Source organism: Hemiscyllium ocellatum, chromosome 32 (assembly GCF_020745735.1).
Source record: "Hemiscyllium ocellatum isolate sHemOce1 chromosome 32, sHemOce1.pat.X.cur, whole genome shotgun sequence".
Classification (NCBI taxonomy): Eukaryota; Metazoa; Chordata; class Chondrichthyes; order Orectolobiformes; family Hemiscylliidae; genus Hemiscyllium; species Hemiscyllium ocellatum.
This window is the reverse complement of record NC_083432.1, coordinates 45,672,994-45,690,010: the sequence shown is the minus strand read 5'-3', so window position 1 is coordinate 45,690,010 and position 17,017 is coordinate 45,672,994. Positions and strand designations below refer to the sequence as shown.

Below are 17,017 nucleotides of genomic sequence, written 5' to 3'. Positions count from 1 at the left end.
CTCATTAGTTAGAGAACCAAGGGTAGATGAGAATGTGGAATCTAAAACAGTAACAGATCAGCCATGACCTTACTGAATGGCGGAGCAGGCTCCAAGGGGCTGAATGGTCAACTCCTGTTTAAAAGTCATACGCTCATGTGTTTTGGGAAGGCAATGGGATAGTAATAACGTCACTGGATGGGTCGCCCAAAACCTGGCAACCTGGGACTGATTCCCGCAAAGGCAGGTGGTGGGATTCAAATTCAATGAAATCTGGAATTAAAATCTAGCCTCATAAAGACCATGTGCTAATTGTTATAAAACCCCATCAGGTTCCCGAATGACCTTTAGGGAAGGAAATCTGCCATCCTTGTCCAGTCTGACCTACATGTGACTCCAAACTAACAGCAATGTAGTTGGACTCTTAACTGTCCTCTGCAATAATGACAAGGCACACAGTTCAAGAGCAGTTAGAGATGGGAACCAAATGCTGACCTTGTCAGTGACCCCAGGTCCCATGAAAGAATAAAAACAGAAAGCTGGGCTAATGCTGCGATGAAGTAATTAGCATTTTTCAGGTTGGAGGCAACTTCCACTTGACAGTTTTTGGCAACAGCTGAGATATCATCACTAGGGTAGTAAACAACTGAACACGAAACTTCTTAAAACCACATAATAAGATCAGCTCATGCTGAACAATAACTAATCCCAGCTATAACATAATAGAACATTAGTGAGCGAGTTATGTTGCTGGACAACTCAGACAGCATGACAGGAGAGAAAACCTGATACCAGATAATAACTCACAGCTAACCCATTGGACCTTCACCAGAGCACAGCTCAATAACAGAAACCAGACACCAGCACCAAACTCTATTCTCACAATCACCGCTTACTCTCACACAGTGCCACTGGTGGAAAACCATCCCCAGAGGTTCATGGTAATGTAATTTGACAAAACAAAAAGGTAATTCTGAACTAACGGAGGAGAGAAGAGGAGAGGTACAAATGCAGTTAAAGAAGGAAGCTTGGAGAAAAGGAGAGCAAGGCAGAGAGATTTACTGAAGGAATTATACAGCAGAGGAACATCGCAGCTGAGCACATTCAGTTTAGACTCCAAGTCCATGACTATTCAATATTCAGAATGTTTCCATATGTGGATATGGAGGGGAAAGGCGTGTGTAGCCATGTGGCCCAGGCTCCTGGTCCCTGGTGTCCTGGCCAATAGTTATCCTTTGACCAACATTCATGGCAAACAGATCCTCTGGTTATCATATCTCTGATTGTGGGAGCTTGCAGTGCACAAACTGGTGTCATTTTTACAATATTACAACAATGACTACACTTAACATAGCACCCCATTGGCTGTAAAGCATTTAGAAACATTCTGTGGTCATGAGAGAGGAAGAGAGAGACGGATAGGCAGAGATACAGAGAGAGAGAGAGAGAGAGACAGAGACAGAAAGAGAGAGAGAAAGAGAGAGACAGAGAGATACAAAGAGAGCGAGAGAGAGACAGAGACAGAGACAGTGAGAGACAGAGAGAGAGACCAAGAGGCAGAGAGAGAGAGAGACCAAGAGGCAGAGAGAAAGAGAGACAGAGAGATACAGAAAGAGACAGAGAGAGAGAGAGAGACGGTGAGAGAAACAGAGAGAGAAATGGAGAGAGAGAATTGGTTATGTATGACATTCTGCAAGGACGGCAAGGGGAGGAGGTAACACTCCAGTATCTCAGCTTGCACAAGGACTGAACCAATGCCATTGGCCTCAAGCTAAGCCAACTAATCCCATAGATGGTTATGAAAGGCCCAACATAAATGCAAATCCTTCTTATTTTGTTTGTGAAAAAAATCACAAGGTGAATGGATACACATGTGAAAAGCATGGCTCAACAATCTGAACTGATCGTCTAAACTGTCCTTACAGCCGCTATCAACTTTCCTATGATTCTTCCTTCCTCTGACCTACCGAAATGGCACAGTCCACAAGATGTAAACACTGTCCCAGTAACTGGAAATCAGTCACTTCCTCATGCTGAGAGATTCTGGAACTTTTTAAGCCTAGTTTACCTATCAATGTACTAAACCTTCCACTAAAAAAACACTTTTGAATATCAGAGATAGAGGCTGGTTGTATTGTCGGGAGATGTACAATGATTCTAACAACGGCAATAAAAGCTGCTCTTCAATAGTTAACCATAAAGGTGACCATTCAGCCCATCTTCATTGATTCATCTCAAAATTCCTGACATTCCCCTTTGCAGCATCCAATTGGTTTTTCGAATGATTCCATGGTTTCCACATGTGCTACTATATCAGGAAATCCACTCTGTGTGAACGAGGATTCACTGAATTCAGGCTTCAGTTCACCTATTGTCAATTTCAAATTGCATTTCGCTTTATCTTTCCAATGTAATTACAGTAATATTTCAGATTCTGGAGAAAGTGAGGACTGCAGATGCTGGAGATCAGAGGCAGGAGTGTGGTGCTGGAAAAGCGCAGCAGGTCAGGCAGCATCTGAGGAGCAGGAGAATCTGACATTCCTGATGAAGGGCTTATGCCCGAAACATCGATTCTCCTGCTCCTCGGATGCTGCCTGACCTGCTGTGCTTTTCCACTGCCACACTTCTCAAAAATATTTCAGATATACCCATTTCACTCCTTATTCTCACTTAACTCTTTAATATTACCTCACAGGTAACTTCCTGCAATGTAGAAGTGCTCCTGTCTTTTGACATAATTCAGATTAACACTTTAGCACGGCATACAAGATGTGATTTTCAGAAGCAGGATATTTCCATTTCAGCGCTAAAGGGTTCTGGTAGTGCAGTGGTAGTGGTCTTCTCTCTAAGCCAGGAGATATGGGTTCAAGCTCTACCTGCTCCAGATCTGTCATAACATTTCCGAACAGGTTATTTGGAAAATATCTGGAAGACATGATCTGATCAAGGCCCTGTACGGGTTTGTTCCAATCTTTTCTAGCTTTCATTACAAAGAATACAACATTTAAGAGGCATTTGGATGGGTATATATGAATAGGAAGGGTTTGGAGGGATATGGGCCGGGTGCTGGCAGGTGGGACTAGATTGGGTTGGGATATCTGGTTGACAGGGACGGGTTGGACCGAAGGGTCTGTTTCCATGCTGTACATTTCTATGACTCTATAATACAACAAATGAGAATGTGGGTGGGTTGTTTGGGCCCTCCGCCCTGCTCTGTTATTCCATAAAATTACAAACAACATTTCTCAGCTCAACATTCCTGTCTTATTCCTGAATCCTTCACCTTGTTGATCTCAGTCTTTATTGTATTCAATGACTCATCATCCTCCATGTTGCACAATGCAGTGAATACCTGAAAGTCTTAACTGATACGGGCGGCATGGTGGCTCAGTGGTGCCTCACAGTGCCAGGGACCTGGGTTCGATTCCAGCCTTGGGCTGGGCAACTGTCTATGTAGAGTTTGCACATTCTCTGTGTCTGTGTGGATTTTGTCTGGGTGCTCCAGTTTCCTCCCACAATCCAAAACGATGTGCAGGTCAGGTGAATTGATCATGCTAAATTGCCCATAGTATTAGGTGTGTAAGTCAGGGGTAAATATAGGGTAGGGGAATGGGTCTGGGTGGGTTACTTTTCAGAGGTGGGTGCGGACTTGTTGGGCCCAAGAACATGTTTCCACACTGTGGGGAATCTAATGGGTGGCACGGTGGCACAGTGGCTAGCACTGCTGCCTCACAGCGCCAGAGACCTGGGTTCAATTCCCGCCCTAGGTGATTGACTGTGTAGAGTTTGCACGTTCTCCCTGTGTCTGCGTGGGTTTCCTCCGGGTGCTCCGGTTTCCTCCCACAGTCCAAAGATGTGCAGGTCATGTGAATTGGCCATACTAAATTGCCCGTCGTGTTCGGTAGGGGTATGGGTGGGTTACGCTTCAGCGGGTCGGTGTGGACTTATTGGGCCGAAGGGCCTGTTTCCACACTGTAATGTAATCTAATCTAGAATATCAGAAGGCAAGTGAATCAGTTTCCGGGATGCAGTTCTTCCTGTTAACAGCATGTAAAGTCATAATATGTACATCTTCTCAAGTTGCGCTTGATGTCCCATGGAGATGACAATTGTATATTTTAGATGAAGGAAAATAGCTACTAGACACAAACCCAGAATTACACGCAAAACACTACAAATGCTGGAAAATGGAAATAAACAGACTGTGTTGCAGAAACTCAGCAAGTCTGGCAGCATCTGTGGAGAGAGAATCAGAGCTAATGTTTCACGTCGATTGTGGCTCTTCTTCAGAATTGTTGAAATTTGGTCCGTTCTGCTAACCCACAGTTCTGAGGAAGAGTCAGACTAGACTGAGACGTTTCTTTCTCTCCACAGTCACTGCCAGAGCTGCTGTATTTCTGCAACATTCTCTATGCTTGTTTGGAATACACGTGTTTCATTGAGATGGAGCCTGTCTTCTGTCTAAGATGTGGTGGAGGTATCCTTCCCAATAAGTAGCCGAGGGTCTTGCCAGCAAGAGGCTCTGGCGATGGTGAACCTCCCAATGCATCCCAGATGATGTTAGCAGAAACCAACATTTATAATATTCTGGGGTAGACAATTTTAAAGATTCACAAGCCTCTGCAAAAACACTTCTCATCTCAAAATGGTCAATCTCTTGTCCTGAGACTGTGACTCCAGATTCCGGACACTGCCAGCCCCAGAAACATCCTCTGAACATTGCCCTGTCAAGACCCTGAAGAGGAAAAATTTATTTGTCCAATAAATTCTTCATCAAGATTACCGAAGGGCACCTCACCAGGTGGTGACCTGTACACTATCTGCCTGGGGAATTGATGGAGGTTTGTGTCGTGCCACTGGGAACAGTTCTATACCAATATGCATTTCAATGAGACCATCTCCCATCTTCCCAATGCTAGGAGATACAGATCTAGCCCAGTCAGCCTCCCCACATGGGATAATCCCCTTATTCCACAGCATTGTTCTGCCAAATTTAAAGAAATATTTGGAAGGCACAGAGTTTCCTATCCAGCCAAACCTCATTCTGGAATCTGTGTTGCGTTCTCCAGGACAGTTTAGGCAGGCTGCTTTTCAGAAGATGGAGGAGTCCAAGGACCTGCATGTCCTCGGTGGAGTGGGAGGGAGAGTTAAAGTGTTGAGCCACGGGGTGGTTGGGCTGGTTGGTCCGGGCGTCCCAGAGGTGTTCCCTGAAGCGTTCTGCAAGTAGGCGGCCCGTCTCCCCAATATAGAGGAGGCCACATCGGGTGCAGCGGATGCAATAGATGATGTGTGTGGAGGTGCAGGTGAAGTTGTGGCGGATATGGAAGGATCCCTTGGGGCCTTGGAGAGAAGTAAGGAAGGAGGTGTGGGCGCAAGTTTTACATTTCCTGCGGTTGCAGGGGAAGGTGCCGGGAGTGGAGGTTGGGTTGGTGGGGGGTGTGGACCTGACAAGGGAGTCACGAAGGGAGTGGTCTTTGCGGAATGCTGATAGGGGAGGGGAGGGAAATATATCCCTGCTGGTGGGGTCCGTTTGGAGTTGGCAGAAATGACAGCAGATGATACGCTGTATACGGAGGTTGGTGGGGTGGTAGGTGAGAACCAGTGGGGTTCTGTCTTGGTGGCGTACCCTTCCACTGACACCCTCCTTCGACTGACTGAACTGGTCCTCACCCTGAATAACTTCTCTTTCCAATCCTCCCACTTCCTCCAAACTAAAGGAGTTGCCATGGGCACCCGCATGGGCCCCAGCTATGCCTGTCTCTTTGTAGGATATGTGGAACAGTCCATCTTCCGCAACTACACTGGCACCACCCCCAACCTTTTCCTCCGCTACATCGATGACTGTATCGGCGCTGCCTCGTGCTCCCACGAGGAGGTTGAACAGTTCATCAACTTTACCAACACCTCCATCCCGACCTCAAATTCAATTGGACTGTCTCAGATTCCTCCCTCCCCTTCCTAGACCTTTCCATTTCTATCTCGGGCGACCGACTCAACACAGACATCTACTATAAACCGACTGACTCCCACAGCTACCTGGACTACACCTCCTCCCACCCTGCCCCCTGTAAAAACTCCATCCCATATTCCCAATTCCTTCGTCTCCACCGCATCTGCTCCCAGGAGGACCAGTTCCAACACCGCACAGCCCAGATGGCCTCCTTCTTCAAGGACTGCAGATTCCCCCCAGACATGATCGACGATGCCCTCCACCGTATCTCCTCCACTTCCTGCTCCTCCGCCCTTGATCCCCGTCCCTCCAACCGCCACCAAGACAGAACCCCACTGGTTCTCACCTACCACCTCACCAACCTCCATATACAGCATATCATCCGCCGTCATTTCCGCCAACTCCAAACGGACCCCACCACCAGGGATATGACCACTCCCTTCGTGACTCCCTTGTCAGGTCCACACCCCCCACCAACCCAACCTCCACTCCCGGCACCTTCCCCTGCAACCGCAGGAAATGCAAAACTTACGCCCACACCTCCTCCCTTACTTCTCTCCAAGGCCCCAAGGGATCCTTCCATATCCGCCACAAATTCACCTGCACCTCCACACACATCATCTATTGCATCCGCTGCACCCGATGTGGCCTCCTCTATATTAGGGAGACAGACCGCCTACTTGCAGAACGCTTCAGGGAACACCTCTGGGACGCCTGGACCAACCAACCCAACCACCCCGTGGCTCAACACTTTAACTCTCCCTCCCACTCCACCGAAGACATGCAGGTCCTTGGACTCCTCCAATGCCAGACCATAATAACACGACGGTTGGAGGAAGAGCACCTCATCTTCCGCCTGGGAACCCTCCAACCACAAGGGATGAACTCAGATTTCTCCAATTTCCTCATTTCCCCTCCCCCCACCTTGTCTCAGTCGATTCCCTTGAACTCAGCACCGCCCTCCTAACCTGCAATCCTCTTCCTGACCTCTCCGCCCCCACCCCACTCCGGCCTATCACCCTCACCTTGACCTCCTTCCACCCATCACATCTCCATCGCTCCTCCCCCAAGTCCCTCCTCCCTACCTTTTATCTTAGCCTGCCTGGCACCCTCTCCTCATTCCTGATAAAGGACTCTGGCCCGAAACGTCGAATTTCCTGTTCCTTGGATGCTGCCTGACCTGCTGTGCTTTAACCAGCAACACATTTTCAGCTCTGATCTCCAGCATCTGCAGACCTCACTTTTTACTGCTTTTCAGAAGTCCCACTTTTGTTCACGATTGCTTCGTACAAACCTTCAGCAGAGCTCAGATTAGACTCACAGCATGAGAACAGCACACATCCCCCTAAAACAAATCCTCATTCTTCTGATAAGCAACAATCCTAAATAATGGGGTGGCGCAGTGGTTAGCACTACCGCCTCACAGCGCCAGAGACCCGGGTTCAATTCCCGCCTCAGGTGACTCTCTGTGTGGAGTTTGCACGTACTCCCCGTGTCTGTGTGGGTTTCCTCCCACAATCCAAAAATGTGTGCAGGTTAGGTGGATTGGCCACGCTGAATTGCTCATAGTTTTAGGTGAAGGGGTAAATGTAGGGGAATGGGTCTGGGTAGGGTGCGCTTCGGAGGGTCAGTGAGGACTTGTTGGGCTGAAGGGCCTGTTTCCACACTGTAAGTAATCTAATCTAATAGGATTGATTCTTTAAAAAGGTAATTAAGCCGAGGTCTCTCTTAGAAGCAACAGAAATGGACAATGATTCCCAGCACACCCTCATGACAATGGCCCTTCCTTCCAATCCATAATCTAATTTAGGACTTCTGTCATAAACTTCCCATTGAATGAGACAATTAGGTAGAGTTAGTGATTATTACCTTTTCCCTAGGAAAAGAGGATTTCAAGACTAGGGGGCACATTTTTAAGGTGAGAGCAGAGAGATTTTAAAAATACACAATAGGCAAATATTTTACACAGAGGGTGGCTTGTGTGTGGAATGAACTTCCTGAGAAAGTGGTGGATGTGGGTACGGTTACAACTCTTAAAATACATTTGAATAGATACATGAACAGAAAAGGTTTGGAGGGATGAGGGGGAAAAAGCAGACTGGTGGGACTAGTTTCATTTGGGATTATGTTCGGCATGGGCTGGTTGAACCCAAGGGTCTGTTTCTGTGCTGTATGACTCTATGTGACAAGTTCTGCCACACCTTTAACACTTGCACACAAAAAGACATTTTATTTTCTAAAGTATTCCCTGGAGAAAGCAACTGCCAAGTTCTGGAAACAATAGGTGGTACTGTATATAAATTATACCAGGCAAGGTGACAAAAACAGCAGGAGGAAGCTCAAACATGGTAATTATTTTACTTAAAGGCTGCAGAGACACAGGTTCTCATCGCTGTTTGTCTCACAGACATGTTGGCATCCCTGGCAAGTTCATTCTCAGCAAGTGTGGAGGTGGTAGGTTGGGAATTATGAAACATGTGTAAACTACTACTATTGCCTGGCAGGAAGGTTATGGGGAGGAGGACATTAAAGGGTCAGATTGTGGTCATGTCATTGGATTAGTAATCCAAAGGACAAGGCTAATATCTGGGGTCATGGGTTCAGGTGCCTCCCTCCCCATCCCCTGACTCCCTTCCCAGCCCCTCCCCCTTCCTTTCCACTCCTCTCAGCCACCAACCAGATTCATTCCTCCCATTGACCAACCAGGTAGAAGTGGGTACTGCAGATGCTGGAGATTAGAATCAAGATTAGACTGGTGCTGGAAAAGCAGGTCAGGCAGCATCCAAGGACAAAAGCCCTTCGTCAGGAATGTACAACCAGGTCATACCCCCCCACGTGTCTTCACCTATTCCCACTTCATCAACCTGCTCCCGCTACCCCCTTTATCTGCAGCTCCCTCTATACCACCCCCAGTCCTGAAGAAGAGTTATAGCCAAAACATCGACTTCCCCACCTCCTGATGCTGCCTGACTTGCTGTGTTTTTCCAGCCTCCTGCCTGTCCACACTGTTGCCATGATGGCAGTGGGTGAAATTTGAATTCACTGAATAAACCTGACCATGAAACTATCATGAATTGATGTGAAAACCCATCCATCAGGTTTGAGAATTCCCTTGAGGGGAGCAATCTGCCATCATTACCTGATCTGGCCTACATATGACTCCAAACTCACAGCAATGACTCTTTGCTGCCTGCTAAAATAATTGCGCTAGTTTAGGAGTAATTAGAGATTGCCCATAAATGCTGGTCTTGGTCACATGCTCCAGAACAGACTAAAGAAACCTACAAACAGAACTTACATCTGCACTGTGCTCACTGCCTTAGTTACGCCAACTGATATGAAGATACACCAGGAACCTGCCCTGGCCCTTCCTTAACATATTCATCACCAGATTCCCAACTCATGATCAGAAACACGAGATCTCCATGAGGTTAGTGGATGTTACACCATCCCTTCCACTCCAGGAACAACAGGACTGTTCCTCTCTCCCTCCTCAATAAAGACTTTGACTTTCACACAGCCCCATTTTTAGCTTCCACCTCCACCACAGGCACCCCCCCCCCACCAGAGTTTAACTCCAGATTTGAGTCCCCACCACCTCCAGCCTTCTCCCTCACAACCCTGAACTCCAGTAGACATAAGATCATAAAAACAGAAGGCCATTGAGCCCCTCTAGCCTGTTCCATCATTCAATAAGTTCACGGATGTTCCAACATTCATCACATCCATTTTCTCGAACTGATTAAGACTCTATCTGCCTCAGCCTTAAACATAGACAAAGACTCTGGCCCACGGCTCTCTATGGCAAGGAGCTCCAAAGAATTAGAATCTACCGTGTGGAAACAAGCCATTTGGCCCAACAAGTCCACACCAACCCAGACCAATTTCCCTCCCCTATTACCCTACATTTCCCCTGACTAATCTACACCCCTGAACACTATGGGCAATTTAGCTTGGCCGATTCACCTAACCTGCACATCTTTGGATTGTGGGAAGAAACCAGAACAGCCAGAGGAAACCCATACAGTCCACAGGGAGAATGTGCAAACTCCACACCCACACAGACAGTCGCCTGAGATTGGAATCAAACCTGGGTCCCTGGTGCTGTGAGGCAGCAGTGCTAACCACTGAGCCACCGTGCTGCCAGACTCTCAGCCCTCTGAGAGAAGAAATTTCTCCTCACCTCAGTCTTTAATTGGAGCTGCTTTATCCTGTGACTGTACCCTCTGGTCCTAGACTCTCCGAAGAGGGAGAAACATCCGCTCAGCATTGACCCTGAGAAGCTCCTTAAGAATTCTATATGTTTCAATGAGATCACCTCTCATTCTTCTAAACTCCTGTTCAGTCTTTGCTCAGAAGACAATCCTTCCATTCTGGAGATCATCCAAGTCAACCTTCTCTGAACTGCCTTCAATTAAATGGTGGTCTTTCCTGAAATAATGGGACAGACATCGTTCACAGCACTCCAGGTGTGGTCTCACCAGCACCTTGCACAGATGAGCAAAACCTCCCTTCTCTTACACTCCAACCCCTAAAACTAAGGGCCATTCTCCCATGACCCTTCCTGATTACCTACTGCCCCTGTGTGCTGGCTTTCTGTGTTTTGTACAAATCCCTTCGTGGTGCAGCTTTCTGCCATTTGTCTTCATTTAAATATTACTCTGATCTTTTGTTCTCTTTTCCAAAATGAACAACTTCACTTTTTCCTACTTTGTACTCCTTTTGATAACATTTTCCACCTACCTAAGATCACCCCAAACTCCATGCTCCTTCCCCCAGCCGTGGTGTATAGAGTACACCCCCATCTCCCCAGCACAGTGGTCCCAATCACTGCTCACTCCTCAGTCCTGACTGGAGTGGACTGTCCTGCAGGAAGCCTTAGCTGTGCCTAGCTGCCTTTTGCACTCCCCTCTTCCTCTGGCTGATCAGATCGTCCACTTGTCCATGTGTTGAGTGGGAAATGGAACAAAACAATATTCATTAGGGAAATGTTTGTTACTTCTGTGAAATCAAAAAGAGATTCTTCTCTCCAAACCCATTGTAAATAGTTACATTGAGGCTTTATGTCCACTGACTGGGGGAGTGAGTCTACAGACTGGTGTCTCCCACACCCTCACTAAGTCTCCAGGCTGATGTTAGGAGAAAGTGAGGATTGCAGATGCTGGAGATCAGAGCTGAAAAATATTTGCTGGAAAAACGCAGCAGGTCAGGCAGCATCCAAGGACCAGGAGAATCGACGAGAAAAGACCGCAATTTCCCCTCAGACGTGGTTGACGATGCTCTCCACCGCATCTCCTCCACTTCCCGTTCCTCCGCCCTTGAACTCTGCCCCTCCAATCACCACCAGGACAGAACCCCACTGGTCCTTACCTACCATCCCACCAACCTCCAGATACATCATATCATCCTTCGCCACCTCCAAAGAGACCCAACCACCAAGGATATATTTCCCTCCCCTCCCCTATCAGCGTTCCTGAAAGTCCACTCCCTCCACGACTCCCTCGTCAGGTCCACACCCCCCACCAACCCAACCTCCACTCCCGGCACCTTCCCCTGCAACTGCAAGAAATGCAAAACTTGCGCTCACACCTTCTCCTTCACTTCCCTCCAAAGCCCCAAGGGATCCTTCCATATCCGTCACAAATTCACCTGCACCTCAACACACATCATTTACTGCATCCACTGCACCCGATGTGGCCTCCTCTATATTGGGGAGACAGGCCGCCTACTTGCAGAACGTTTCAGAGAACACCTCTGGGACACCCGCACCAACCAACCCAACCGCCCCATGGCTGAACACCTTAACTCCTCCTCCCACTCCTTGGCCTCCTCCATCGCCAGACCATGGCAACACGACGTCTGGAGGAAGAGCACCTCATCTTCCGCCTAGGAACCCTCCAACCACAAGGGATGAATGCAGATTTCTCCAGCTTCCTCATTTCCCCTCCCCCCACCTTATCCCAGCTCCAACCCTCGGACTCAGCATTGCCTTCTTGACCTGCAATCTTCTTCTCGACCTCTCCGCCCCCACTCCCACCCCGGCCTATCACCCTCACCTTAATCTCCTTCCACCTATCGCATTCGCAACGCCCCTCCCTCAAGTCCCTCCTCCCTACCTTTTATCTTAGCCTGCTTGGCACACCTTCCTCATTCCTGAAGAAGGGCTTATGCCCGAAACGTTGATTCTCCTGCTCCTTGGTGGTGCCTGACCTGCTGCGCTTTTCCAGCAACACATTTTTCAGGCTGATGTGAGCAATAGTCAGGTTCACTCTGAAGCTGATCGATGTGGCTGGCTGTAATAATATCATGTAAGCATAAAAACAGGCATTGCAGGGTGTGTATAGAATATTTAAATCTAAAGGTTCCATACGCTATCTCCTCGTTTGTAACTCTTTGAACTCAACTTTGCACCTCATCACCTTGGATCTCAACGAACCATTCGAACAGTACATACAGACTCCAACCTGTAACTCACTTTATACATAAACACTCTGAACTTTGGCAATTTGATTCCAACTTGTGACTCACTTTCAACATTCCAGTTTTCCACTTCAAGAAAGAAACACCTTGGATTCCATTATGTTTATTGCTGACTGCCTGTTACCTGCTGACCTGAGCTGCAAAAGAAGTTTAAGGTCTCTGACTGCAACAGAAGATGGTCAGAACTTTCTTTGTACTGTCCCACCAACTAAATAGTCTCACAGAACTCAACAGGCTGCTGGCAACAATATTTTAATGATCGTTAATAATGATTGCACACTTTTAAAATCAACAGATGGCAGTCACAGCACCATAAAAAAGTAATAAGAACAGGAATAGTCCATTCGGGCCCTCAAACCTGCTCCACCATCCAGTACGATCACTGCTGGACAGACGTTCCTCACATCCATAAACAGCCCTTGAGACCCCAAACCTAACTCAGCCTTAAATATACACAAGGACTGTACCCCCACAACTCTCTGAGGCACGGAGTTCTAAAGACTCACAGCTGAGAGCAGAAACTCCCCCTCATCTCAGTCTTACGTTGGTCTCACTTTATTCTGAGGTTAAGCCACTCTAGCCCGAGACAACCATGCAGGAGGACAGACGATTCCTCGCTCCAGTTTCAAAAGAACAGTGAGTGCACTAGATATGTCAGTCCGCACACAGTTGCAATCAGACAGGACAGGCCAAAGTTGACTGGTGTAACATACAAGTGAAGTTCAGCCTCGCTCTTACCTGCACAACAAGCGATGTTGTGTTCAAACAGAAATCCTCAGCCACCTGCAAGGATCCATCACAGTGACAGTGGGCACCCAAACATTCTCCCTGTCACACCGTTCGGAAAGAACTGTTTACCTTTTACAGTCTCACAGACAGTGGGTGTGATTTATTTCAGCTCAACAGCACACCCAGGAAGTCAGCACTAATATCTTTCACAACACTGACCTTTGCAATGTGATCTCACTGCATTCCTGACAAAAAAAAATAGCATTTGCTATGGTTCATACTCCTCCACCTGGCTGTCTTTCACACAGACACTAGCTCCAGCGTTTGCTCGCTCTGCACAGCGTTTAACTGCAGTGCTTCCTTCTGCAGCACAACCTCCCCTTTACCTCTCTCTGCAAACCCAGAGCGTCCACTCCCGGCTACACTCAGACCTCCTGCTCCTTTTGCTCATTCACTTGGAATCGAATTATTGAGCAACTTCTCTCGGTTTTCCCTCTCCATTGGCCCTTTCCTGCGGGTTTGCCCTGGGTTGGTAATGACTGGTGAATCCCGCTGGCGTCATGGATGGGCAGGATCGGGTGTAGGAGGGAGGGAGGGACTGAGATTTCTCACTCCGTGAAACCGCTGATGGATCAATCAGCTGATCCCGGCACAAAATCACTGCCCCACGGGCAGCCAATCCACTCAGGGCTGCCAGCTCGCTCATCTCTGCTCACTCTACCTTCCCCCACCTGGCTCTCCCCTCCCTGTCTTCCTCCCCCCCCCCCCCCACTTTCACTGTATCTCCCCTCCCCGTCTCCCCCCGACACTCCCCTCCCCGTCTCCCCCCGACACTCCCCTCCCCGTCTCCCCCGACACTCCCCTCCCCGTCTCCCCCCGACACTCCCCTCCCCGTCTCCCCCGACACTCCCCTCCCCGTCTCCCCCCGACACTCCCCTCCCCGTCTCCCCCCGACACTCCCCTCCCCGTCTCCCCCCGACACTCCCCTCCCTGTCTCCCCCCGACACTCCCCTCCTGTCTCCCCCCCGACACTCCCCTCCCTGTCTCCCCCACGACTCCCCCCTCCCTGTCTCCCCCCCGACACTCCCCTCCCTGTCTCCCCCCGACACTCCCCTCCCTGTCTCCCCCGACACTCCCCTCCCTGTCTCCCCCCGACACTCCCCTCCCTGTCTCCCCCCGACACTCCCCTCCCTGTCTCCCCCTTCTCAAACTCTGCACTCTCTCCTCTCTCTCCCTGACACTCCCCTCCCTGTCTCCCCCTTTCCGTGACTCTCCCCCCTTTCAGTGACTCTCCCCTCCCAGTATTCCCCTTCTCCCTAATTCTCCCCTCCCTGTCTCCCCCCGACACTCCCCTCGACACTCCCCTCCCAGTTTCCCCCTTCTCTAACTCTGCACTCTCTCCTCTCTCTCCCTGACACTCCCCTCCCTGTCTCCCCTCTCTCCCTAATTCTCCCCTCCGTCTCCTCCCTTTCCGTGACTCTCCCCTCCTAGTATCTCCCCTCCCCCTAATTCTCCCCTCCCTGTCTCCCCCCCCACTGATTCTCCCCTTCCTATCTCTTCCCCCGACCCTGCCTGTCTCTTGCTCTGACTTACCCACCACCCTCTCACTCTTGCTCCACCCTCTCACTCTCCCTCCTTGTCTCCCCTCCCCCAGACTCTCCCCAGCGTTTGGACTCGCTCCTTTTCTCTGTCTCGGCTCCCCCTCCCCCTCACTTTGTTTTCCCCCATTTCCCTCTCCCTCTGTCTTCCCCTTACTGTCTCCCCCTCATCCTCTGTCTTCCCCCCCAACCATGCTTCTTTCTACCCCCTCCCTCCATGTCCCCCTCCCTCCATGTCCACCCCATTCACCCCCTCCTTCCTTCCTTCTCTTTGTCTTACTCTCCGTCTCCCACCCCCTCATTCTGTCTGTCCATGCCTCTCCCTCCTTCTCACTCTTCATCTTCCCACCCCCTCTCCATCCCACTCTCTAATCTCTTCTTCCTCTCTATTTTCTCTGTCTCCCCCTCACACATTGTTGTCCCCAACTCCTCTTTTCATCGTCCTCTTGCTTCCTCTCGTCTTCCCCTTCCCTCCATCTCTTCCCTTTCTCCCTCTCTGTCTCTCCTCTTTCTCTCCCTCTCTGTCTCCTCCCCTTGCTCCCTGCACTCCACCCCTTCTGGTGTTATCAACACCAATTGCTCCTGGTAACCCATGTGTTCAGCCCGAGACACTGAAACCAGCTCCTGCTCAGCATCCTCCAGGACTGTCCCAGGAGTCTCTCAAGTTCAAAGATTAATCTCTGAGGTGCTGTGGTGAGTAACCCCCAGGCGAAAAATCAGAGGTGATGGGAGTGAAGAAAAATCATTGGGTCTTTTAAAGAGGAAGAGCATTTTTATAGCAGCTGGAGTTATGTCAGCAACACAGAATCACAAAAAGGATTCCAGTGTCCCTTTGGATTGAGTAATTGTCAAATCCTTCAGGGCACCAACATCAGTGACTCACCTCGGACACATCAGGTGAAGATGGTGGTCCTGGTGTGGGCGGCACGGTGGCACAGTGGTTAGCACTGCTGCCTCACAGCGCCTGAGACCCGGGTTCAATTCCCGCCTCAGGCGACTGACTGTGTGGAGTTTGCACGTTCTCCCCGTGTCTGCATGGGTTGCCTCCGGGTGCTCCGGTTTCCTCCCACAGTCACAAAGATGTGCAGGTCAGGTGAATTGGCCATGCTAAATTGCCCATAGTGTTAGGTAAGGGGTAAATGTAGGGGTATGGGTGGGTTGCGCTTCGGCGGGTCGGTGTGGACTTGTTGGGCCGAAGGGCCTGTTTCCACACTGTAAGTAATCTAATCTAATCTAATCTAATTTCATTTTCTAAATTTTTGATTGTAAAGATAAAATGAAATGACTCTTCTTAAAACCAAAGGAAGGAATTGCTACATTTTTAAAAACAAGTTTCTGACAGTCTTGGTGTGTGACAGTGGGGCAGGTATGGATAGACAACATGGGAGCAGGGTGTGTGCGGAGTCAGACTTAGCTGGCAACAGGTAGCTGTTTGGTCTATCTGCATATGAATGCCAATGGTCATCAGCCTGACAACAAATCTCTGATTGGTTCCTGGCAGCCAAACAACTTTTGGATGTGGATGACAAAGGGTGGACCCTTTGGAATGGCGGAGAGGCAGGTAGGTAGTCTCTCTGTGCAGTAATAATCCCTGAAGCCTGAAGAAAGCCAGTTATTTTCTCCCTGCAGTTGCTGTAAGCTGTTGCCTTTAACCAGGATCGAAGGGACTTTGTTGTTAGTGTACCAATTGCCCTGTGCCTTCCTGTGAAGAAGTGAAAAAAGCTGGAAAAGGAAGAGTGAAGAACAGAAAGTTCTGGCAAGCTGAGGAAACATCTCATGGAACTCTGGGAACTGGTGCTATGTAAATGTATTTCCCAGTTTTATCCCTCAACTCGTAAAGCCAGTTTTGTTGTGGTTTGCCTGTGTCTGTCTGTTTATTTGTGGGAGAAAGTGAGGACTGCAGATGCTGGAGATCAGAGTCGCGAGTGTGGTGCTGGAAAAGCGCAGCAGGTCAGGCAGCATCTGAGGAGCAGGAGAATCGATGTTTTGGGTGTAAGCCCTTCATCAGGAATGCCCGAAACGTCAATTCTCCTGCTCCTTGGATGCTGCCTGACCTGCTGTGCTTTTCCAGCACTACACTCTAGACTGTTTATTTGTGCACTGGTTTTAAAAGGGGATTAAAATTTGATCTGGTAGAGGCCACATGTTGATAGCTTGTGATGATTTACTTGTGTTTAGAATTTGCTTACTGATAGAGTCAGAGAGTCAAACAGCACAGAAACAGACCCTTTGTTCATGTTGACCAGGTGCCCTAAACTGAGCTTGCTCTATTTGCCTACAT

General features: G+C 49.0%; 1 protein-coding gene across 1 annotated transcript in view; it reads right to left on the bottom strand.

Moving 5' to 3' along the window:
- Positions 1–17,017, bottom strand: part of LOC132830952 (SRC kinase signaling inhibitor 1-like) — a 313,973-nt gene that overhangs the window by 260,171 nt on the left and 36,785 nt on the right. The window contains exon 4 of the mRNA XM_060848915.1: positions 13,148–13,240. Coding sequence (XP_060704898.1) covers positions 13,148–13,240 — 93 coding nt within the window. The remainder of the gene's footprint in view (positions 1–13,147; positions 13,241–17,017) is intronic.